At 43.4% G+C, this 26066-nt stretch overlaps 1 protein-coding gene across 2 annotated transcripts; it reads left to right on the top strand.

Moving 5' to 3' along the window:
• Nucleotides 1–24712, top strand: htra1a (HtrA serine peptidase 1a). Of its 2 annotated transcripts, none has more exons than XM_056435808.1 (9): nt 1–637; nt 6976–7075; nt 7667–7871; nt 17997–18191; nt 18275–18307; nt 21192–21306; nt 22111–22168; nt 22325–22420; nt 24046–24712. In XM_056435808.1, exons 1-9 carry the CDS (start codon nt 178–180, stop codon nt 24212–24214), a joined length of 1431 nt encoding a protein of 476 aa, XP_056291783.1. In that variant the 5' UTR covers nt 1–177; the 3' UTR covers nt 24215–24712. The 2 variants fall into 2 exon arrangements, with proteins under 2 accessions (XP_056291783.1, XP_056291784.1); XM_056435809.1 differs by lacking the exons at nt 21192–21306; nt 22111–22168; nt 22325–22420 and adding exons at nt 18380–18494; nt 19278–19335; nt 19491–19586 and having other exon boundaries at nt 170–637.
• Nucleotides 24713–26066: the final 1354 nt, after the last annotated feature.

Below are 26066 nucleotides of genomic sequence, written 5' to 3' on the forward strand. Positions count from 1 at the left end.
CAAGGGTTGCGCAGTGGAGTTTCTGTGAAATGCCTCTCCAGCTGAAGTGACTCCCCTCTCATTACTACTGAGCTCTCTCATCCCATTACACTGCAAGCAGAGAGCGAGCTTTTCGAACTCCTGTTAAAACTTTCTATTTAACTTTTAAAACTCGTTTTAGTTTAGTTTTTAAGAATCATGTTTTGGACACTGTTGTGCGTAATCGTAACGTTTGCGTCTGTGCCGGCCGATGCGCAACCCTCCAGCCGGTATGTCATCGGATGTCCTGCTCGGTGTGACAAGTCGATGTGTCCCCGACAACCAGCCGACTGCCAGGCGGGACAAAGCTTCGACGCCTGCCACTGCTGCCTGGTGTGCGCGTCCGGCGAGGGCGAAGCCTGCGGCGGCTTGGGAAAGCTCGGGGACCCGGTGTGCGGAGAAGGGCTGGAGTGCTCGGTCTCCGCCGGGGTAGCATACACTATCACGGTGAGGAGGAGAAGCAAGAGTGGGACTTGCGTGTGCAAAGCCTCCGACCCGGTTTGTGGAAGCGACGGGGTGTCCTACCGGAATATCTGCGAGCTGAAGACGGTCAGCCGCCGGGCGCAGAAGCTGCAGCAGCCACCTGTTCTCTTCATTCAGAGGGGAGCCTGTGGCAAAGGTAACGCTCAGGTTGTTTAGTGATAGGCCTATATTGATGTGGTCGAACATGCATGATCGTGGTGCTACTAACATCTGGAACACTTTACGCGTTTAAACTACTGCGAAACAAACATACATCCCACTGGACACGTGTGCCCTTCTCCAACATACACATGTATTGTATGTTCATTCACAGGATGTCCAGATTGGCTCAAGTACATCTGTAAATTGTCTTTATTGTGTGTCACGTTCACTCTGTGACCCCTCAAATCCTCACAGGACGTGTGTGGTTGGAACCTCCAGATGTGAGAGCTTAAAGCTGTATTCAGTGGCACACAATCCCCTGTGTTTAGGAAAACAAGAGCCACCATTCAACGCTTTCCCTCTTGTCCCTGCATCTTAATTAGAGATCTGTTTTGTTTACTTGTGTCCGGTTGAATGAAGTCATGAGCATTGAGCTCTCCTCTGATGTAATGCTTGATGTGAGCAGTCACACGGCTATAATCCGCCTCCTTGTTTGAAACAATACAGCTCATCCCAGTGAAGCCTGTTAGCTGTACAGAAAGGAATCCCCAAAGCCTGATAAGTAGGATGCAGTGTAGCCTTTATGAAAAAGCACTGAAGTGATACATTTTTAATAACTGCTATATAAGTGAGTGTTTCACTCTGGACCTGCACTTTATCAGAGTGTCATGTGAAAAGTATTTCACCTTAAATGGTGGAGCTCAAAACTAACCATTATTCATGTCTGCAGCCCGGCTAAGAATGCACATTCTGTCCAGTTTAATCAGTGAGCCATTCATCATCGCTAATGATACACACGTATACGTGATGTGTCTTAAAAGATCATGTGAAGTATCCAGGAAGGAGAAAACCGCACACGGCTGCAGGTGGTAAAGGGATCGTATCAGTTTCTGGTGTATGTGTTTTACACATGTGCATCTGAAGTGTCTGCAGTTGAACACGTCTGAATGAAGGGCTTCAACACCTGTTGCCTCGAAGACCGATAACCTCAAAGCATGGAAACTCGTCTCACCGCCTTCCCACAACCACCCAACTCCTTCCTCTCTCTTCTTTTCCTCTCTCTCTCTCGGTGTCTCCCTCCCTCGCTGTCTTTCTGTTGTCACTCGTAAAACACATGGAGGAATGCCTGGTGCTGATTCAAAGCCTATACTTCCGCCTCTCGTTGAAGACAGTTTAAAACAGGCAGGAGACAACGAAGGAAAACACCAAGTATAGCGACCTGGGTTTTTAGGGTAGCTTTACATCAAATACTGTGTGGGCGCGGTTGTCGGGCAGAAAGTTGTTCGTCAGTCGTGTAAGCAACTTACAGAGTTAAGTCATGAAACAGAGTAAGACTGTGGTGAGTGCTATCGATGTTCCAGTGGCCCCAGTGCACATTCCCATCGCTGCGATGAAACCAGTGGTTTGATAAATCCGATGTCGTCTCCCCCGTTTAATTGTTTTGACATTCAGCATAAGATGTAATTGAGGCTGTCGAATATGAATAGCAGGAGTTGACATTGAAAATAAACTCAACCCCCCCCCCCCCGAGATTAACTTGAACTACCCTGCAACTCGGCCCCATGTTAAGAAAACATATGCGAGTACATTTTGCATGATGTCATTTAGGATCTGGAGGGTAAAAGACTTTGATTATGCAAGTTGTTAGTTTTGGCAAAGAAAATGAGGCCACATTTTTCTGTGACCGTGGGTTCATATTTGTTTAAATTGACCCACTTTTTCGGATGTTTTTGCCATTTGAAAGCCCTCAATGCCAGTGATAATGGAGAGACTGACAGGATAACATGTTGAGGGATAGAGAGGGATGACATGCAGGCCTTTGATCCAGCATGCAACAGGAGGCCTCAAACAGCCTAATAATTACAGACACACGCTTTAAGACGTGGATCTGGGCGAATACAGATGTGGCCGTGCAGATGATCTGTTGAGTTTTAAATCCAATTATAAAGCCAACCCAAATACAGCAGAATACACTCTGTGACTCCGGCTGGTGACATGTGCTGAATATGCACATTCCTCCTCGACTTGTCTGAGCCACTCATAATATTAAAAGATCATCTCTGTGCATGTGTCTTTTCCCTTCTTTTTTTGAATGTTGTTCTTTCAGTCTGTCTCGGCTCCTGTTTCTGCACGTCTCTGTCTGCTTTTCTCATCATCATCCCTCCTGTTCACGATGCCTGTAATACGCTTTCTCCTGATTTCTTTCTGCTCGACCATCTGCGCTGCAGCTTCTTTTATTTTTGCTCTCATGTATCTCATCTAATTCTGACAACAACACGTTTGTACGTCTTAAAAATCACACAAACAAACAAATGACTTCCCAAGGCCACCGTACCTCCAGTCGGCCCTCACTGTTGGACAATAAATCTGCATTACTTATGTACATTTGACAGTCTGTGTATCCCCCTATCCTGAGCCAAGTGCATGACTTATTACCTCACTGTTACTATGTTTCTGGCTGTATCGTGTGCTGCCAATCTTGGGTGAAGTCACTAATAAAACAAAAACCTGCAGAACATAAGAGCCATATGGAGCCACCAGTGAAATGATCTTGTATAATAGTATAAACATAACTATGTTGTTGTTGTTTTTTAACCAAAAGAAAGATTTACTTCCATTTCACATATTCAGTGTAAGCCTGTTTCTGGAGGGCCTCAGTTTGCCCAACAGTAGATAACCTGTGTGTGTGTGTGTGTGTGTGTGTGTGTGTGTGTGTGTGAGGGTCCGTGCGCAAAGAAGATCTGATCCTACCGTATTCACATCTAGTTTTTATAGTTTAGGGGATCAGAAAAAAAAGTGCTTCTGCCTGCAGGCGCCAATAACACAGTGAGTACTAGAGAAGAAGAAAAAGAAAAGAAGCTGAGATCTTGAGGGTGGACCCGTGTGGTGAAGGTCAATGTTTACAGCAGAGAGGGGGTAATGGGAAAATGGAGTGGTGGGGATAGGGGGCCTGTATGTGTGTGTGTTTGTGTGTGTGTGTGTGTGTAAGAGAGAGAGAGAGAGATGGCGAAAAAAAGAGAGCAAGTTTATATGTACTTTCCAAATGTTGTATTCTAATGGTTTCCTGTCATTTAAAGCTCGATTTGACTCCAAACTTCAATCTTTTAGACATTTTATGTCAACGGATGCTCAAAGCCGCTGTACACCCAGACAGGCGTCTCAGTTTGAAGATGGGCAAGAGGATGGTCAAAGTCAGAATAAATGATTACAATTTAGTTAGCTTGCTAGGTGAGTCTTTTTCTCAGAATATAACCCCCTCCCCGACTCCATCATTATTATAATGTATTTACCTACAATGAATGTCACTCACACGTCTGTATTTTTTGTAGTGATGTCTGAGAGCAGCTTTAAGTGTCATATCAACCTCAAACCAGAAGTAAGCCTGCCCTCTGGTCTCTTTTACTTATAATATATAAAAACATCATCCTCTAGTTAAGTTACCTGAGCTGCGTGCTTAATTGGAGTGGGAGCCGTCGATGTGTCTCCCGTATCCGTATCACTCTCACTTGAAATGTTACCGACCTGACCAACATCTACATCATCTGAGGTATCTCCCCTTTTCTTGCCCTATAATAAGCATTTTAAAATTCAAAATGTCCTTCCACACAGTGGAAAGTCAATTATTTGCTACCTATACGATGCCTGTAATTACAGAGCTTCTAGGGTGAGCCTCTGGCAGCCATTCAGTAGATGGGGAAATGTTACAAAAGCACTTATGTGGATCAGACGCTACTTGAAATGCCGTCTTTCTCTCAACACTTGGAGGTTAAAGATGAATTAGTAGTTTGCGGCATTTAAGGAGACATCTGCTCATAAATCGACTTCATTCTAAAACAGTGAAGCCTTTCAAAGCTCAGTTCAGTCGTGGAATAATCCCACACAGTGTATGAATCATACGACAATAGCTTGGCTCTTTAATGTCACTGAACTGTGCACAACATCTGATTCAGGGAAATCCTGCAACTCCACCCACCGCGTCCCACTGCAACTCGTCACCAATGGGCCCATCACGCTACTGTCATCCCTCGACGTTGCAGTTGAAGCGTGAGGAGGCGGCGCTCATCGTATAACATGGTGAAGTGGAAGAGACTGAGAGCCTGAATGGATGCTCCATAAATAACAGCTTCTGGACACTGGGCCTGCTCTCTCGAATTATAATCCCATCCGACTTGACCACTAACGCGGGTGTGAATCTAGTGTGGGGAAAATCATACTCCAATCCTTCCATTTCTCCTCTCGCTGACTGTGATGAGTAGACTTGTGTGACTTTTACTAGATTTAGTGCTTGGTTTTTAGCTTTAAAGGTCAACTGGGAAAACACATTTGTGGAGGTTTGGCGAACCAGTCCAACACTTCGTCACAGACCAACATATAAAAACGAGCAGATGGATTGCTTTGACTTTTTATACAGACGTTCATGCTCCCCAGATGATGAAACCTTCCGACTTTGGTTTCCACCTTAACTTTATCTCTAGTGCCACAACAAGTTTTACAAATTGGGCTCCACAACTAGATTACATTTGCAAAGGATATCTAGAGCAGCAACCTTTCCGAGTCTCAACCCCCCAGAATAATCAGGTCGGTGTACTCAAATTTCCAGTTTGAATAGATAGCACCTAGTTGTTGTCCAATGTGCCGCAGGCCCTGTGGATTGTTGATACGTTCTGTGACTTTTTCTCTCTCCCACTGATCTGCCGGAAATCCCCCATCGTAAACTTAAATGCACGCTCACTTTGACTCTCGCAGACACTCAATAAAATCTACTTTGAGGCAAATTATATCCCTGGTAAGGGCGAAGTAATGTCAATACATTCCTAAAAAACTAAAATATTTTGTTTTTATTTTTTATTTTAATTATCCAACACTAACGTTGAGAACACTTTGTTCTCTTATACATCTCAACATCATAGACAGGCGTTCATGATGCCCAGAGGATGTTTCCTACTGACTTTGGTGCTCCCGTGACTTTTTCTCTAGCGCCAGCATGAGATTCAAATGTGTGGTTGTGAGTAAAATATCTGAATATCTATTGTTAACATGTTTATGGAGTCTGATATAGACATTCACTCTCACTTCAATGATCCTCTGACTTTTTATCTATGACGATCATCGTGTCAAAATTATATTCTTTCTATACGGTTTTTTTCTCAGTCTCAGTTGTACTTGTGTTGTGTTTGATGCTATTAAGCCAACGTAACACACGGACCTTATTGGTAAACATGATCACATCAGCATGGCAGCACCTCTGTGCCAAAGTCCAGGCTCACATAGTCATGGTGGTCGACTCGTCTTATAGGCAGACGGACAGAGTTGAGTTTAATGATCAAATAACACCAGAATGTTCTCCCTGCGGGTTGTCACATTTTTTCATGCTGTATAATTTAGTGGCATTCAGTCCGGCAAGATGGTACTCATTCCATGCTTTTGTTAACTTAAATGCACCTCAAGCAGAAAGACTCTTTCTCTTTCCTTAACCCTTCACTGCAATCAATGATATCCCAGAGCTTATGGGCGCCTTTGACTTCTGGAAATGATGCTCTCTAGGAGAAAGCAATGGCTGAAAATGATCCCTGTCAGACGAAATAGCTTGAAGCTCGTGGCAAAAAAAAAAGGGATTTACGTACTGGGAGGATGGAAAAGCTCAGAGGGAAAGGTCGGGTTGATTCATGATTTTGGTTACGCTGTCTTCTGGCCAGACTTTAAGTGCCAGGTGAATCAGTCAACATTTCCTGACTTGCCTCGGATAGGTGGTGGGTGGGTGATTCAAGGAATTTGGCAGTCTTCACACACACGGTGTGTCAGACAGTGTGTGTGCGTGTGAGTCTGAGTGGAATTATATTTGTGGACCAGTTTGGTCTTGACAAAAGATCTTTTGATGGTTCAAGAATTTAAAGTCGGTGCATACCGTAAACCGTGAAGTAAGAGGGTCAAAGGTCAAGGTTGAGTGTTCATATGAGAGGTTTATTGGCCAGGGTTATGAGTTTGTAAATGAGTGTGTGTGTGTGTGTGTGTGTGTGTGTGTGTGTGTGTGTGTGTGTGTGTGTGTGTGTGTGTGTGTGTGTGTGTGTGTGTGTGTGTGTGTGTGTGTGTGTGTGTGTGTGTGTGTGTGTGTGTCGGACCTGACTGAGACAGTCTCCACCACAGAGGAACGGTCATCTTTCCTTTTCGCCTCTGTGTTATGATAAAGGCCAGTTTCATTTGTTGGTTCTCTATTCTCACACAGCTGTGACATCGTGCAGTATTTCAGTGCATATTTTGTTTGCTTTTATACTCCTCTGCCATCCTGACGCATGTGTGTGTGTGTGCGTTTGTGTATTTGTGTTGTTTTTCCAGCTCAGGACAACCCAGACAGCCCAAGACACAAATACAACTTCATCGCCGACGTGGTGGAGAAAATTGCTCCGTCTGTCGTTCACATTGAACTTTACCGCAAGTAAGAGCTGTGCACCTGTGTGTGTGTGTGTGTGTGTGTGTTTGGGACAGACTGAAACACACACCTGTGTACTTAACCCGACCACACCAGTTGGTAGAGCACCTAATTCTTCAGTCTTTCAACGTCTTTTCTTTTCGACCTCTCACCAGCTTTTAGGCTCTTTTTTCTGTATCTCGTCTTACTGTGACAACTCAATTCTCAGTCTGCGTCGTCTCCGTGGCGTCTGTCACGAGCTTGTCAAATGTTCCTTGAACGTCTGCAGCTCTCTGATTCCCACGTTTCCATCTGTCACTCACTCGGATCCGTCACGTCTTTTTCTCTCCTCCTAGCAGTTCTTCATTGAGCCTGTGCTGTATTGTGTTTCTTCCTCTTCCTGTTTTTATTAATACTTAATCTCCACAGCTAATTCCTGTGCAGACGCTTAAACACCTTAAACTTTGTTTGCTTTCCAGCTTGGAGTGGGCCACTGCTGTTACACCATGCATTGGTTTTGCTGTCTTCTCAGAAGAGGACATCTGTTGGAAGTGAAGAGAAAAATTCTAATTCCTTCTTCCTTCCTCCCTCCATCCATCCTCTCCTTCCCCCACACAGAATGACCTATTCCAAGCGGGAAGTGGCGGTAGCCAGCGGTTCTGGCTTTATTGTGGCGGAAGATGGCCAGATTGTGACCAACGCCCACGTCGTGGCCAACAAGCACCGAGTGAAAGTGGAGCTGAAGAGCGGTGGCATCTATGACGCCAAAATCAAAGACGTGGACGAGAAATCGGACATCGCCCTCATCAAGATCGACGTACCGGTCAGTCAAAGGTGCTCGACAGTCGGGAGGCCAGTAAAGAGACAGCAGTAGTTCAGTCATAGTGAGCTACATCTAGAAAGTGAAGTGTTGATTTCTCGCCCCTCTCAGACCGTTTTTTTTGTAAAGGAAAAGTTTTCGGATCGTTTTGTGAAATATGCTTCTTCACTCTCTCGCGAATGCGATGAAAAGATCAATACCAGGGTTATGTCCATCCTTTAAATATAGAATTAGAGCATGGAGGTGATTACCTCGGTTTAGCATCGATTAACGCCGCGTTGCGAGCTGTTTTCCTCTGCTTCCAGTCTTTATGCTAAGCTAAGCTATTTGGCTCCTGACTAGAGGAATACACACATGGGAGAAGTGGGATTGATCCTCTCATCAAACTCTGAGCAGGAGAGTGTCTCATTGAGATGTTGAATTAGTAGTTTAATGATCGTAGTTTAATTAAGACTAGGGGGTCTTACTCCTTCTCACTAAACAGTCTCTTACTTTGCTTCTCTTTTGGTTCTTGATCCAAATGATTACATTTCTTCCTTTCATGTGATGTCACAACCAGGGTTGCCAGCCAGGTCTGTGTGACAAAACAAGCCCAATGGCCAATCAAAACCAGCCCAAAACAAGCCCAATGGCCAATAAAACCAGCCCAAAAACCAGCCCAATATCAGAACTCAAAATATGCCCATAACTCCTTCATGATGCCCCCCTGAGATAGGAAAGTGACCCACTGCGAGCGTGTGCGCGGATGTGTCGGCGTGTACGTACTGATCTGGAGTCAGTTTGGTAGGATTTGGATATAAATAAAGTATTTCATTTTAAATATGGATTTTTATTTAAAGATATTCATGTAATTTGAATGCAAAATAGGTCGACCCGAACCAGCGGACAAAAAATTCAACCCGCGGCAACACTTCAAAGTAGCCCAATTCCGCGGGAAAACCGCGGACCTGGCAACACTGGTGACAACCTCCATATCACGTCGACACAAAAACCATGCATTTGACCCGGCTCCAAGAGGAGAACCAGACATCTCGGGTTCAGAAATAAGATTTTATTCAAAGATTTATAAGCCAATTAGAATGAAAGTAAATGTCCTCTTGACAAAGCGTTCAGCAGTCACAACCAGCGCTAAATCAGCAAAGCAACAACTCACTGTTTGGCATTTAAACTGCTCAGCATTTGACGGCTGAGGGATTGAAAACTGGCATGACATAATATTATTCAGAATGAGAATGCAGGTGCAGCCAACTGGGTATTTAAAAGATGGTCCAGATCCTGTTGTTGTTCAGACACTAAAGAAAAACCACTGAAGGATATTACAAACCTCAAGAGACTATCATTCAATTTAATTTGTCTAGCCAAAAATCACAAATTACAAATTTGCCTCAGAGGGCTTTCCAATCTATACCCATAAACTCATAGAGCTGTTGCCAGTGTTGTTACTTGTAGGAGAGTAAAATATCTTTCGACACTTTGCCGCACAGGACATATGTCTGCTGCGCTCCTCTCCACGTCCCCGTCTGTGTTTATTTCTCCGTCTACTGGACCAGAGGGAGTCAGGGCCCGTTGCCCGTGAGTCATAGCAGAGCGGAGTGCATTATGGAGCTCATGGCTGGTGACACAGCTAAAAGGTGTGTGACAAATAACTCAAAGTCTGAAAACAAGTGGAAACATTCAGTTATTTTCGCCTGACAATGGGAGCGAAGAGTAAAAAGAGCAGTGACAGACACTTTGCTTTTCTTCATCCTTTCATCAAAGCTGTTCCGTCTGCTGATGACGAGCTGATCCTCTTTCGGGGGGGAATTTGTTTGCATCACGTGTTCAGCCTTTGCAGATGGCTGCAGATTCAGGAATAACTGTTACTCTGTGTGGGAGAAGATGACAAATAACTGATGGCTGGTCAACAATAATGTAATCTTCATCATGGCAGAAGTCCGCTGCGTGACATCACGACTTAACTGGTTGATGAACGTGTGATTGTATTGAAGCAGGTTCATTGCAATCAAATGACAGCCAGATGTATTCAGGGTGTCACACTGGTAGAAAACACATTCACCACCATGGGTATACTTGTTACATGTGATGAAGAGTGTAAGAGTTATTGTGTGAAGATGAAGCACGGCATGTCAGTGATGAAGCCCCAGAAGACATGTGGTCTCTTTGGAAAGCCCACATGATTTAGATGGAACTGGCATTTCTGCTAATGAGGGGAAGTTGGCGTGTGTGTGTGTGTGTCTGTCTAATACTAGGTGAAATTAGAGGATGAGTAGGATCTAATGAGAGGGAAGGAGCGCGAGCAAACTTGTCATTTGGATTACATTTAAAAGAGAAAGTATAGTCATCCAAACCTATAGCTATATGGTCGTTCATTTCATCTCCCAAGAGTAATCACTGGGAATTCCAGCTTTGAAATATTCTTCTTTAACACAAGGACATTTCACTGAATTCTTTGATAACAGAGTGCCGTCAAAGTAAGTCTCAAATCAAATGTGGAGCCCTTGCAGACAAGTCCAGGTCAAGTGTTCGTCTTCATCAGTTGTCTTCAAGCCTCTGACTGCTGACCATTTAAAAGCTGTAATAGCTGAATTGGAACCAGCAATTGAAAAAGATGTCTTCACCCGAGGTCCACTTACTTTCTTGTTCTGGTGCTTTCGAATGTATCGCAGTCCTCAGAATAATGGAGGGGTTGAACATCTTCACTTAATGACAGCGAAGCAAACTTCATTTGCTGGTGAAGAATGTGCGATAAAGGCAAAAGGATAAGAGAGTAAGTGGAACTTGAAGATTGTTATGTCAGCTGTGTTAATCGTGAAATAGCTTGCGGTTAAGTCGGTTTCAGTGTCAAGTCTCACTTCTCCACCTCTGATATTGGACCTGAGTTAACATCTATGCAACAAAGCAAGAAATGAGAAAGATATCCCGAATTTCTGACTGCATATTGCATCCGTAGAGAAAGAATGAGAAATGGAAGTTGTAGAGTTAAAGGCATAACAACAATAGGTCGCTAAACAAACATTAAATGAGTCCACACAATTTATCTTTATTGTAAGAAGCGTTTCAAATCGGTTATTTAGTTTTTTTTGAGACATCTCTGCATCCTCAAGCTGGACTGTCTTGTAACACATTTACCATTATGTAAGTTTTAAAAAATCATACCCTGCTGAATATATCATTCATCCTCCTCTCTCTCATTCTCATCCGCCTTCACTCTCTATTCCTTACTCTCCTCCTCATAGAGCCCTCTCTGTGAGATAAAAAGCTGACTCAGCACTCCACAAGTAGCCACAGATAATCAATAAACAATTGCACCGGTTTATGAGTGAGAGAGTGAAGAGTACGGTTCTCCCTGAGCGTAAAGAATCGCTTCTTTCTTCTTCCTCTACCCTTTTTCTATGTGAAATAAGAGTTTATTGGTCGCCAGACCCGGTCCGTTCTCTGGGCTGTGGTCTAACCCTCAGCTCTGGGGAACACATCAGTCCGTCTACAGCAGATGGAACTTTAGAGGGGAAAGGAAGGGGGGAAAGTGCTGCACTCACTTGTTCCTCTGCAGAAAGAATGGGGGAAAAAGAGAAAGCAAGAGGGTCAAAGAAAGACCGAGCGGTGCGATCAAGGCCTGGAAAATGGATCCATCTGGAGAGACCATATGAGCTAATAGGCTAATTGCATTGTGTGATGTGGCAACGGCACAATAATTATAGAGCCCATTGTGCTTCAGCTTTTCGAAGGCCTCTCATTAACCTCATTCTTTCACTCAGAACTTGGACATGGCCAAATTCACTTGGAAGCGCTCACAATGAACTGGACGCGTTCAGATTTACCTGCTTTCACTCTGACTTGGAGGGAACTTTATGTCACCATATGGACTTATATTGACCACTTGGAAGGACTTCAAAACACTCAAACGTACCGCGCAGGGGATTTTCCATATCACTCCAGATTATTTTACCGCATGGCCTGTGCAGTCATAACCTTGTGTTTGAGTGATCTACACTGCACATGCAGCTGAGTCCAGTGACTACATTGATACGTTGCTTTGTCCACACTGGAGCTCCAAACCTATGGAGCCAAATAACAAAATCATAAGAGGTAATAATGTGAAGTGCATATAGATGCCATGCTAGAATGGAAAGCTTGCTACTCCCATTTTGTAATTTTTTTAATTATTATTATAAGACAAAAGACAATACATAGACATAACACATTAATTCAATAATGAATAAGATGAGTGGTGTCATGTTTGTAAAAACATAGTGACTGATGACCAGATGTAGTGGTGTTCTGTTGTGATGTAAATGATAGATGAGGTGTGTCCTCCTCCAGAGGCGGTCTAATAATGAGTTGTCTGAAAAGGAAGTAATTCCCACTAAAACCGTTGGATAACTATTCATTAATAAGCCGTTTAGTTAAACCTTTATTTTTAGGATATGTTGGAGTGTGGCAGGGAAAACTGGTCACGTGTTTTCCTGATGGTCCCCTGAAACAACGACTCTGTCTGTCTCACTATCAAGAGGCTCAAACCCCGCTCTCTGGCACTTTTGCCTGGTGCTGGTTTGGAGTCGGCTATTATTGGAATATGTTTGAGTTTGTGTCTGTGTGTATGTGCAGAGAGGAAAGAGGAGGAATGTGCCTCTCTGGAGCCATGTGGTCCTGCATTTATCTGTTTATCAGAGACATTGTGTAAATGTTTACCCAGGAAGTAGGAGATGTGCACTTCCCCTTAATGAACAGTACTGACAGACAAATGTAAGCTTGCGATCAATTATTCAAATCTGTTTGTGTGTGTGTGTGTTTGTGCACATCGATGGGTTTAAGAGGACACACTCCGTTGCCTGTGGAAAGACACTGCATGCCGTCCTTTAGAGACACGCAGAGGAAATTACTCTACTTCCTCCTCTCCTCCTGACCCAACCTCTTTCCTTCATCTCTTATCCCAAAATGGTTACCATGATTAAGGATACAGCAGGGAGGGAGCAGAGCCAAGGAAAACACACACACACACACACACACACACAAACACACGTTTTTGCCCCGCTGAGTCTTGATGCTGCAGAATTGTTTTCCAACACCAGCTGCCTAAAACTGTTTTGCCTTACCACAAAATGATGTCACTTAATTTGTGTGTAAAAAGCATTTCAATCCAACCGCAGCTATAGTCAGATTGCTGATAACCAACAGTGTATTTGAGACATTCACTTTCTAAAATGGTCAATACAAAGCTACAGTGTATTCGGGTGTATTCACAACACCTATTCAAAAGTACATTAGGGGCGCAGCTCATACCCTCGAGTCTAGTCCATGCCTTTGCTCACCCAAATTAGAAAGAAAAGAGGAACAACTTTTTTTAACTTCCTCTTACTGGCACAAAACAATGCAGAAACGTTGTGTTATTTTTGGCCATGTTCTGTGGTCCTCCCCTGCAATCCGATGCAGTTGAGGTGAGTTGTGTCTGTGGTCTGTGTTCCTCACAGCTTTGGCATTTAGGAGTTTACTCTGCACTCACTCTCAGTGGATGGTCTTCAAATGTGCAATAAGATGTCCCTTAACTATTGTCTTATCCAGCGATAAAAAACATGTTGCTTTAAAAAAAAAAAGTCAAATCTTTTGTTTGCCAGTCACCTCTATTGTATCATAAAAGGCAGATGTCTCAAACCCTAGAACGATAACACTTTCTGCACTAGAGGTAAACAAGAAAAATATATTTTCCTTTTATTATCTATTCATTTCTTGCAAGTGTCTTACTCCACAATGTGGGTGTTGGCTTTAGGAGAGTGCAACACATACAGGCAGGGCTATAACCCTTCTGGTTTTTAGACTGGGATCCAGGGAACCACTGAGTTCCTTGAGCAGACTCCAGTGTGTTCCCTCAGCCATATAAAGAAGAGTCTAGACTACAATATAGCTGCGTTAGACATATAAAGCTATATAAAACAACGTATCCCAGCACACACCGGGGTAAATGCTGAAAGCGTCATCCCGGAGCACAGTGAGACTTTTCAATCTTCTATAAATAAGATAGTTGTAGTAGAAACATAGTTCCGGCCATCTTCCTGAAGCGACTGAAGACCTCATCTCCTCTCATCATTGTGATTTGTGCAATTCAAAGTTCCTGCGGTGTCTCGCCAGAGACGCCCTCAAGTCCTCGGAGCTCTCATGCAAAGCTCCACAGAGCGGGAACATACACAAGGAACTCCCTGACATGTGTTTGCTCTTACACCGACCCAAAACCTTTCCAACAACATATGGAAACCAAAGTGGTTTCCGTACTGGTGTCAGCAAGGATATTACTCAGCCAGTGTGATTTGAAGTCGTTGATGTTACTGGCAGTGTGAAGAAATGCTCAGTGGAGCCAATAGACACACTTCCATGTGTTGACTATTGCTTTGTGTCAAGTTGGTTACTTTCACCTCAAATATTATTATTTTTTCTGCCGAACATGCACAAACAGGCATTCATGCACACCTAAATGAGTCCCGCAAGCAGACAGACACACACACACACACACACACACGTGTGGCGTCCCCTCTCTTCAACCCCTCGGCCTGATCTTCTGTTCCTGCGACCCGATGTTACGTACGAGCGTGCTGAATCCTGCCCCCTTTTGTTTTATTTATGAGCACAACCCCCCCCGAGGGGACACGTCAGCAGTAAAACCCTGAACTTCTGTGTATTTAGGAATGTTGCAAGGTGGAACTTATACAAGTGTGTTCCCCGCTTTGAAGACACCTGTATGAAAAGGAGAGTAAAGTGTGAAGTGACTGCAGTCACGCTCGGATCCAAAGCCGCGTCCTCGTCTGAATGTGTGTTATCCAAGTAATCCAGCTGGATGTCTAAGCAGTGCCAGGTGTGTGGGATTTAATTCACAGACTTGCGTTTGTGAGGGTTCATAACCTGGCACCCTACTCCTTTTTTTCCCTGTGTGCTCATATGTGTGTGTGTCCGTGTGCGTCCACATGCCTCAGAGACACGTGTGTGGTGTGCAGCTGGTCCCCTGCTCATCACATGGTAGTTAGTGTAATGACTTTTAAATGAGCCTCCAAATGACCGAGGCAGTAATATTACACAGTGACACATCTGCCAGCGTATCCGTCCGACTGTCCCAATAATATGTCTGTGTGCCGGAGGCTGGATCAAAATCTCAGCTCAGCGACAGAAGATGGAAAACAACTACGCATTTGCTCAAAGTTGTTTAGCCGTCTATCCTTTAATCGGATGTCCCACTTTCCTCTCTTATCTAAACACTCAAGAATTTAAAAGGAAAAAAATGGTTTCCTTTGTGGCAGCTGTTTTTCAAAAACTCTAAAGTACGTATGTTTTTTTAATTATTTTTTTTACATACTATCAAACTGCTGCACTTCTGGGTCTGAGACCAACACTATGTCTTTGTTCATAAACTGGTCTCGGTCAACGCACGCTGGGTTCATCACATGATATCAAAGGACACTGCGCTTGACTAGTCCGTCTCACATTCTCAGCCTCTCCTCCCGTGGTTTGTGGTGTTTGTTGTTCCCCTCCTTCACCTTGCCTCCTTCCTTTAAGTGTGGCTGTCTTTGGGTGAAGTACGAGTGCAGTCGTAAACCTTCCGCTGAAATAGCAGTGCGAGTCACTTGGGTGGTCACGAGAGGCACACTAAGATGATTTTTTCCAAAACTCGCTCCAGATTTGCTGACTCGTCACAATGAGTACGTGATATGGAAGCTGAGGGTGCTTCCCGAAGCAGGGCAGTCTGCATGCTCAGTGTCTGCTCTGCCCTCTCACCCTGTCAGCGTACTGAGGCATGTTCCACTTTTCTTTGTTAATGCTGATTTTGTGTATGAACTCTGCATTACTCCGGTTCATGAAACTCTTTCAGAAGGCGTTAGGATTAACCGCCTTCGAGCTGAAAACAAAGCCGTTCCTCTGAGTGAACATTTTGAAGATACAAGGTTTTCGCCTCTGACTAACTGTTTTCATCGTCCTGGTGACCGGCACAGTCCTCAACGTCTTGGCAGGGCCGAGCGTCCATCTGACGGCCCCTCTCTTTCTCAGCTGTGTGCGTTTCTCTTGCTTCCTCTCTCCATCTGGTTATACTCTTATCTCACAAGCGCGTGTGAAGGGAGAGGGGCAGCGGGGGGGCGGGCGGAAAGGGGATAATCCAGAGTCCAGACTGCTACTCCTGTGTCATGTGGCTGTGTGTTTGTTTGTGTGTGTGTTGTGTTTGCTCGGGCCAAATGCATGTTTATGTACATACTTCTGCAGCCTGTGTATTTGCCGTGTTTACTTTGAACATCCCTACAATGTTCAAGCAAGCCCACAGGATTCACAAACACGGCCTCGGACGTGTGTGTGTGTGTGTGTGTTTGAGGTCAGTTGGAAAGTGGGGTTGAAAGGTCCTCTTCCTCAGTTACTGCTATCACTATTTTTGTCATCTTCTAACTATAACTTGACCTTTAGGGTCGCTGATTTTCAACACAGCAAAGTCAAACATGACGGCGACTGAATCAAAAGATTGTCTTAAATGTTATCTCACATTTCTATTTGTTTTCTTCTTCTTTTCCCCCCAGTTCATGAATCACATGTCAGTTGATGTTGTTTTTACCCGGATACATCCAGAAACAGAGAGGAAAACGTATACATGCGTTGGCAGGAAATAGTCATGTTTTATGACTGAGAATATGTTTTATAATAAGCGTGCGATGAGCGGCTGTGTTTAAAAAAGAAAATGTTTTTCTTTGTCTGTGTGTGCCAACTTGTGCTGCTGTCTCAGTTTCCTCTTGCAACCTCCTCTGTCTCCTATTAATAACCCTGAGTAAACAAAATGGATGCATAGGAGGAGCACTCTGGACAGGTCATTTAGTCGGGAACCCAAAGGCCGTCTGGGCCTCAACTCACCGGCAGAGATGATTTCATTCATTCAGAGAAGGAAACTGTCACTGTGGATGGATAAATATATCCTGTCTGTCTGGAGAGGCCAGCTCTCCGTCGCCTGGTTTCCACCTCCCAGTGCAACAGACTCACCAGAGCTTACGGTTCAGTCCATTTTCCAGCTTCTGTGGCACAAACACAAACGCCTTGAGGAAGGATCGGTCAGCCGGGCTTCACTCTCAGTGAAACAACAAAGATGCTTTTGATCTTGATTATTAGCATGTTGAGTTCACGTTGTTTTCCGTATATGTCACTTCTTACTGCGGTGGAAAAGAAGTAATTGTGGTTTTTTGGGAGCATTTCCGTGCAGCGTTGAGTGGTTTGTGTTTTGAGGATTGTTCGTGGTTTTGCTGTAATTATTTTCCTGCTGTCCTTAAAGCTCGGTCTGAGATGTTCTTTTCGAGCCGTCCTCGTGAGAAAAGTTACAAATATGTTGCAATACATTGTCTTCTGTGATTTTGGTATATTAGTCACTAAAACCCATTCATACTATGAAACAGATGTATTCATCAGACCAGCTACTCACAGGCCATGTTACATCTCCGACGTACAGGGATATCCTCAGCTTCTCTGTACACATGCAAAGCATTTTGCATGCCTTCATGTCCTTTTAATTTATAAATTGTCAATTGTACACTACCGTTCAAAAGTTTGGGATCACTTAGAAATGACTTTATTTTTCAAAGAAAAGCACTGTTTTTTCAATAAAGATAACATTAAATTAATCAGAAATACACTCTCTACATTGTTAATGTGGTAAATGACTATTCTAGGTGGAAACGTCTGGTTTCTAATGAAATATCTCCATAGGTGTATAGAGGCCCATTTCCATCAACTATCACTCCAGTGTTCTAATGGTACATTGTGTTTGCTAATCGCCTTAGAAGACTAATGTCTGATTAGAAAACCCTTGTGCAATTATGTTAGCACAGCTGAAAACAGTTATGCTGGTGATATAAGCTATACAACTGGCCTTCCTTTGAGCTTGAAGTTTGTAGAACAAAATTAATATTTCAAATATTAATCATTATTTCTAACCTTGTCAATGTCTTGACTATATTTTATATTCATTTGATAAATAAAAGTGTGATTTTTCATGGAAGACACGAAATTGTCTGGGTGATCCCAAACTTTTGAACGGTAGTGTATGTGTTTTTGGTATGTGGTCTTCATTAGTTAATTATTATGTGTGGGCTCCAGTGATCTGAACATGTTTTCTCACTTCAGACTAAGCTCCCTGTACTGTTGCTGGGCCAATCATCAGACCTGCGACCAGGGGAGTTTGTGGTTGCTATCGGCAGCCCGTTTTCCCTCCAGAACACCGTTACCACGGGGATCGTCAGTACCACTCAGCGAGGCGGCAAAGAGCTGGGCCTTCCCAACTCTGACATGGAGTACATTCAGACGGACGCCATCATAAATGTGAGCGAATGAAGATGCACGCATACACGCTTCATTTTTCTAACAAACACAAATATTCAGCGATGCATCTTTTTGCTTCACAGTACGGCAACTCCGGAGGGCCTCTGCTAAATCTGGTAAGCCATCTTTTAAATCCATACGATCATTTTTTTCGTTAGCAAAAACTAAACTGGGCGTTGCTGTTTCAGGATGGCGAGGTGATTGGGATCAACACGTTGAAAGTGACGGCCGGCATCTCCTTTGCCATACCCTCAGACAAAATACGAGAGTTCCTTGCGGAGTCCTATGACAGGCAGTCCAGAGGTACTGACAAAATATATTAAGTTTTCATTTTATTACTTCTATTTAATCTCCAAGACAAACCCTGGGAGGCACATTTTTAGAATTGGCTCCAAGAGTTGGAGCCAGATCTCCTGTGTAATGAAGAAACACATCATTCTGCATGACATTTCTTTGGTTCATATTGTTCACCTCCTCTGCGCTCATGAGATATATGAACCACATTTCTTGGATTATGAATCCTTGGCCAGCATTACCCAACAACATTATGACATTGCAAATAAACTACTGAGAAGAAAATGCCAGCACATGTCAGATTGTTCTTTTATTTTATTGCTTTTCATCTGTTTTGGAGCAGCACACACATGAATTGTAAATGTGACTGCCAACTCTTGCATCTTGATTGGATTTGTCTGAATGATGAAGAAAAGAGTACACGTGCACACTGTCCTGCAGACATGTGCAAGATAACCTGTGATCCACTGTCCAAGATAACCTGTGATCCACTGTCCAAGATAACCTGTGATCTACTGTCCAAGATAACCTGTGATCCACTGTCCAAGATAACCTGTGATCCACTGTCCAAGATAACCTGTGATCCACTGTCCAAGATAACCTGTGATCCACTGTCCAAGATAACATGTGATCCACTGTCCACTCACATACAGAAAAGCAAACTCTGGAGGATTTTTTATTGTTTTGGAGTAAAAAAGAAAAGAAAAACACCCTCATAAAACTAAGAACCCAGACTGTTGCAGGCGAGAAGTTGACTGATTGTATCTGTATTGTGTTGCTGTCCATCTTTAGGGAGAGCAGCTGCTAAGAAGAAGTATATTGGTGTGAGGATGATGACTCTCACTTCAGCGTAAGTTGCACACTTCATAAATGTCCGTCGCCAGTGCAACGGCAGCACTTCGTTACGCTCAGACGATGGGATATTGGGACTTATGCAGTTCTTGTCTTCTGCTTCATCAAAATGACGGTTGCTTGCTAAACCCTGCGCCCGCTTCCTCCCTCCAGGCTGACCAAGGAGCTGAAGACTCGATACCGGGACTTCCCTGACGTCACCTCTGGAGCTTACGTTATGGAGGTCATCGCAAAGACACCAGCTGCAAGGTAAGGAAGATGTCTTTTCACCATATCGCTCCATGGAAGTGGGCTTAGCTCAAATCAACTTAACGATTGTAACTCCTTGGTTTTCGGCGATGTGATATGTTCGTTGGCGCTTCACGCTCCACGTCCTAATTGGCTGTCGTCGCTCTCCTTGCAGCTCCTGCTCCCCTATCGCAATGCAAATAGACAGATTTATTTTCCTTCCTTTTCTTTATTTCCTTCCTCTGACTGTCAAGTGTGCATAGATACACACTCAAAGACACACAAAACCTCCTCCATAACTGTCCTAAGGGCGTACATTCATCGCTCACTCTGGCATCCCTGGAGTGCCTGGTCCTCTAAAATATGGCCCTCTTTCAACAATCGCAGCCCACTCCAATCAACCGTGACCACAACTCCAGCAGAGTTGGGCTCGAAAGATGCCGAGGTCAGCTATAATTCCTTCAAAGCTCATGCAGGGAGGTTACTGGCTGCGCGGTGGTTGTCCTGTTGCCTGTTCGCTCCAGAGCGGTGAGCCCTGCAGGGCCTCGTCAGTTTACTCGTTGCCGAAGTCACCCTGCTTTTTGAATAGTGACATTTCTGTGGCTCCTTCTGTAATGCGTGACATGTACAGGACTGTCTCAGAAAATTAGAATATTGTGATAAAGTTCTTTATTTTCTGTAATGCAATTAAAAAATATTAAATATTAAAAGAATAAAAGGCTTGCAATATTTCAGTTGATTTGTAATGAATCCAGAATGCATGACATTTTTGTTTTTTTAATTGCATTACAGAAAATAAAGAACTTTATCACAATATTCTAATTTTCTGAGACAGTCCTGTATAAGTGATATCATACCCATCATCATTGTTCCACCGTTACAATTCTTACAACAGATGTCACGATGATTCAGATTGTGCTCACAGGCCTGCACACAAAACCGGAGCAAAGAACAAAGGAGATTTGTTTGAAGAAAGACTATAAACACATTCAGATAACTTGATTATATGGTTTTTATTATTAGCATTATTATTATTAATGAGTTTGTCTGTCTCTCAATACGCTCAAAGGATAGTACATTGATTTCTACCGATGTGATGACATGAATGAATGTCATCAATTATTACCCGTTTCAAATTCCCAAAACACAAACATGTTTTGCAAAGAAATAAGTAAATGGTGCATGAGTTGGGGACTATTTTTTGCGGTGGGCCCTTCTCCCGTGTTGTTTTCCAACAACAGATGAATAAGAGGAATAAGATATGTACAGAAATAATACTTGATATAAATGTATTGATGGTTTTGGTCTTTTCATGGCTGACAATAAGAAAATAATTTATATCATCACACAAAATATAATTTCTTATAGTTGTATTGAATACAAAAGGTTAGAGCTGACAGGAGATGAGGGTAGAGAGTGATGGGGTGACATGCAGAAGCTTTTCTTGAACTGATGTTGTGGTGATCTTAAAGCTACAGGAAGCCCTCGTCAATGGCCAGTGTTACCTTTCATGTCCCATCCGCATCTTCAGTGGCTAGAACTGTGCCAGCATATGATGTCACTCTGCAAAGATAACCAGACCTAGATAACTAAAACTGATATCACTGTTACATATGCATCATTCAGGATGGCGAGGTGATTGGGATCAACACGTTGAAAGTGACGGCCGGCATCTCCTTTGCCATACCCTCAGACAAAATACGAGAGTTCCTTGCGGAGTCCTATGACAGGCAGTCCAGAGGTACTGACAAAATATATTAAGTTTTCATTTTATTACTTCTATTTAATCTCCAAGACAAACCCTGGGAGGCACATTTTTAGAATTGGCTCCAAGAGTTGGAGCCAGATCTCCTGTGTAATGAAGAAACACATCATTCTGCATGACATTTCTTTGGTTCATATTGTTCACCTCCTCTGCGCTCATGAGATATATGAACCACATTTCTTGGATTATGAATCCTTGGCCAGCATTACCCAACAACATTATGACATTGCAAATAAACTACTGAGAAGAAAATGCCAGCACATGTCAGATTGTTCTTTTATTTTATTGCTTTTCATCTGTTTTGGAGCAGCACACACATGAATTGTAAATGTGACTGCCAACTCTTGCATCTTGATTGGATTTGTCTGAATGATGAAGAAAAGTACACGTGCACACTGTCCTGCAGACATGTGTAACACCACTGTCCAAGATAACCTGTGATCCACTGTCCAAGATAACCTGTGATCCACTGTCCAAGATAACCTGTGATCCACTGTCCAAGATAACCTGTGATCCACTGTCCAAGATAACCTGTGATCCACTGTCCAAGATAACCTGTGATCTACTGTCCAAGATAACCTGTGATCCACTGTCCAAGATAACCTGTGATCCACTGTCCAAAATTTTACTGTACCAAAAAAAGGCCCAAACTTCCCCGGAGGATTTTTATTGTTTTGGAGTAAAAAGAAAAGAAAACACCCTCATAAAACTAAGAACCCAGACTGTTGCAGGCGAGAAGTTGACTGATTGTATCTGTATTGTGTTGCTGTCCATCTTTAGGGAGAGCAGCTGCTAAGAAGAAGTATATTGGTGTGAGGATGATGACTCTCACTTCAGCGTAAGTTGCACACTTCATAAATGTCCGTCGCCAGTGCAACGGCAGCACTTCGTTACGCTCAGACGATGGGATATTGGGACTTATGCAGTTCTTGTCTTCTGCTTCATCAAAATGACGGTTGCTTGCTAAACCCTGCGCCCCGTTTCCTCCCTCCAGGCTGACCAAGGAGCTGAAGACTCGATACCGGGACTTCCCTGACGTCACCTCTGGAGCTTACGTTATGGAGGTCATCGCAAAGACACCAGCTGCAAGGTAAGGAAGATGTCTTTTCACCATATCGCTCCATGGAAGTGGGCTTAGCTCAAATCAACTTAACGATTGTAACTCCTTGGTTTTCGGCGATGTGATATGTTCGTTGGCGCTTCACGCTCCACGTCCTAATTGGCTGTCGTCGCTCTCCTTGCAGCTCCTGCTCCCCTATCGCAATGCAAATAGACAGATTTATTTTCCTTCCTTTTCTTTATTTCCTTCCTCTGACTGTCAAGTGTGCATAGATACACACTCAAAGACACACAAAACCTCCTCCATAACTGTCCTAAGGGGGCGTACATTCATCGCTCACTCTGGCATCCCTGGAGTGCCTGGTCCTCTAAAATATGGCCCTCTTTCAACAATCGCAGCCCACTCCAATCAACCGTGACCACAACTCCAGCAGAGTTGGGCTCGAAAGATGCCGAGGTCAGCTATAATTCCTTCAAAGCTCATGCAGGGAGGTTACTGGCTGCGCGGTGGTTGTCCTGTTGCCTGTTCGCTCCAGAGCGGTGAGCCCTGCAGGGCCTCGTCAGTTTACTCGTTGCCGAAGTCACCCTGCTTTTTGAATAGTGACATTTCTGTGGCTCCTTCTGTAATGCGTGACATGTACAGGACTGTCTCAGAAAATTAGAATATTGTGATAAAGTTCTTTATTTTCTGTAATGCAATTAAAAAATATTAAATATTAAAAGAATAAAAGGCTTGCAATATTTCAGTTGATTTGTAATGAATCCAGAATGCATGACATTTTGTTTTTAATTGCATTACAGAAAATATACAACTTTATCAAAATATTCTAATTTTCTGAGACAATCCTTATAATGATATCATACCCATCATCATTGTTCCACCGTTACAATTCTTACAACAGATGTCACGATGATTCAGATTGTGCTCACAGGCCTGCACACAAAACCGGAGCAAAGAACAAAGGAGATTTGTTTGAAGAAAGACTATAAACACATTCAGATAACTTGATTATATGGTTTTTATTATTAGCATTATTATTATTAATGAGTTTGTCTGTCTCTCAATACGCTCAAAGGATAGTACATTGATTTCTACCGATGTGATGACATGAATGAATGTCATCAATTATTACCCGTTTCAAATTCCCAAAACACAAACATGTTTTGCAAAGAAATAAGTAAATGGTGCATGAGTTGGGGACTATTTTTTGCGGTGGAAGTTTTGAACGTGTTGTTTTCCAACAACAGATGAATAAGAGGAATAAGATATGTACAGAAATAATACTTGATATAAATGTATTGATGGTTTTGGTCTTTTCATGGCTGACAATAAGAAAATAATTTATATCATCACACAAAATATAATTTCTTATAGTTGTATTGAATACAAAAGGTTAGAGCTGACAGGAGATGAGGGTAGAGAGTGATGGGGGTGACATGCAGAAGCTTTTCTTGAACTGATGTTGTGGTGATCTTAAAGCTACAGGAAGCCCTCGTCAATGGCCAGTGTTACCTTTCATGTCCCATCCGCATCTTCAGTGGCTAGAACTGTGCCAGCATATGATGTCACTCTGCAAAGATAACCAGACCTAGATAACTAAAACTGATATCACTGTTACATATGCATCATTCATCCGATATCCTTCTTTCCTCCAGTGCTGGGCTCAAAGAGCACGATGTCATAATCTCGGTCAACGGCCAGAGGATCTCATCAGCGACTGACGTCAGCACCGCCGTCAAGCGGGGCGGCACCTTGAGAGTAGTTGTGCGCCGTGGAAACGAGGACGCTATTCTCACGGTGGTTCCCATGGAGATCGACCCTTGACCCTCCGCAAAATCCCACCACAGGAGCTGGAGCTAGGTTTTACTTATCACTGGTGGACCTTATATTGGAGAGGGTCTTCTCCTGATACGCCCTCGTCCTGTGGCCAAACGCTAGAGGCGCCACACATCCAGGAATATTCTGGCTTTGCCTTGAAAGAAATGACTGTACAGATGCTCAGTGCTGTACTTTGTTCTCTGTGTTTTCACTTTTAGTCTTTAATGCTTTGATCAATGATACTACTGTTTGGTCACAAACACAATAAGTTGGTTATTGGCATCTTGTTTGAAACTGCTTTCTCTTGTTTCGTGTCATTTGTACTTTGGACTTATGCTCCGTCGAGCCTGCCATTTCAAGCAAATTAGAGACTCGCTGGGGAAATCTGATTTGTATACTTGTTGTTTTCTAAACTTCTTTTTTAAAGTACTGTAAAATGTTTTTTTGTTGATTATGTAATGAGAATAAAATATAGGGTTTAGCTTCTTTTGTTTTGACACTAAGCATGCTGGCTTCCTCGTTTTCTTAATTTCACAATACACACATACATTTTGAGATGGACTTTACTCATTTTGGGATTTCATTCATTTCAACAAGGGGACATATAACCAATCAGGATTTATGTCCACATTGACTTTATTGCTTTCATATTTATTGGGGTATGTTGTGGTTTTTGGGCTTGGGGCTCTGCAGGCTGACTTCAGAGATAGGAGTGAGAGCCAAACAGAGATCAGGCCCATGATGCAGTGGCTCGCATGAAAAAGCTTTATGTTTTGGTCATGATTACATAAATACTGTGATCCACTGTCCACTCACATACAGAAAAGCAAACTCTGGAGGATTTTTATTGTTTTGGAGTAAAAAGAAAAGAAAACACCCTCATAAAACTAAGAACCCAGACTGTTGCAGGCGAGAAGTTGACTGATTGTATCTGTATTGTGTTGCTGTCCATCTTTAGGGAGAGCAGCTGCTAAGAAGAAGTATATTGGTGTGAGGATGATGACTCTCACTTCAGCGTAAGTTGCACACTTCATAAATGTCCGTCGCCAGTGCAACGGCAACGCCGTTACGCTCAGACGATGGGATATTGGGACTTATGCAGTTCTTGTCTTCTGCTTCATCAAAATGACGGTTGCTTGCTAAACCCTGCGCCCCGTTTCCTCCTCAGGCTGACCAAGGAGCTGAAGACTCGATGCGGGACTTCCCTGACGTCACCTCTGGAGCTTACGTTATGGAGGTCATCGCAAAGACACCAGCTGCAAGGTAAGGAAGATGTCTTTTCACCATATCGCTCCATGGAAGTGGGCTTAGCTCAAATCAACTTAACGATTGTAACTCCTTGGTTTTCGGCGATGTGATATGTTCGTTGGCGCTTCACGCTCCACGTCCTAATTGGCTGTCGTCGCTCTCCTTGCAGCTCCTGCTCCCCTATCGCAATGCAAATAGACAGATTTATTTTCCTTCCTTTTCTTTATTTCCTTCCTCTGACTGTCAAGTGTGCATAGATACACACTCAAAGACACACAAAACCTCCTCCATAACTGTCCTAAGGGGGCGTACATTCATCGCTCACTCTGGCATCCCTGGAGTGCCTGGTCCTCTAAAATATGGCCCTCTTTCAACAATCGCAGCCCACTCCAATCAACCGTGACCACAACTCCAGCAGAGTTGGGCTCGAAAGATGCCGAGGTCAGCTATAATTCCTTCAAAGCTCATGCAGGAGGTTACTGGCTGCGCGGTGGTTGTCCTGTTGCCTGTTCGCTCCAGGCGGTGAGCCCTGCAGGGCCTCGTCAGTTTACTCGTTGCCGAAGTCACCCTGCTTTTTGAATAGTGACATTTCTGTGGCTCCTTCTGTAAT

Source organism: Pseudoliparis swirei, chromosome 17, assembly GCF_029220125.1.
Source record: "Pseudoliparis swirei isolate HS2019 ecotype Mariana Trench chromosome 17, NWPU_hadal_v1, whole genome shotgun sequence".
Lineage (NCBI taxonomy): Eukaryota > Metazoa > Chordata > Actinopteri > Perciformes > Liparidae > Pseudoliparis > Pseudoliparis swirei.

Excerpts from the sequence above, each read along its gene's own strand:
- htra1a (XM_056435808.1), top strand. The coding sequence starts at position 178 with ATGTTTTGGACACTGTTGTGCGTAATCGTAACGTTTGCGTCTGTGCCG. Across the intron at positions 18,192-18,274 it reads AGACGGACGCCATCATAAAT|TACGGCAACTCCGGAGGGCC; the intron begins GTGAGCGAATGA and ends TTTGCTTCACAG. Across the intron at positions 21,307-22,110 it reads CTATGACAGGCAGTCCAGAG|GGAGAGCAGCTGCTAAGAAG; the intron begins GTACTGACAAAA and ends GTCCATCTTTAG.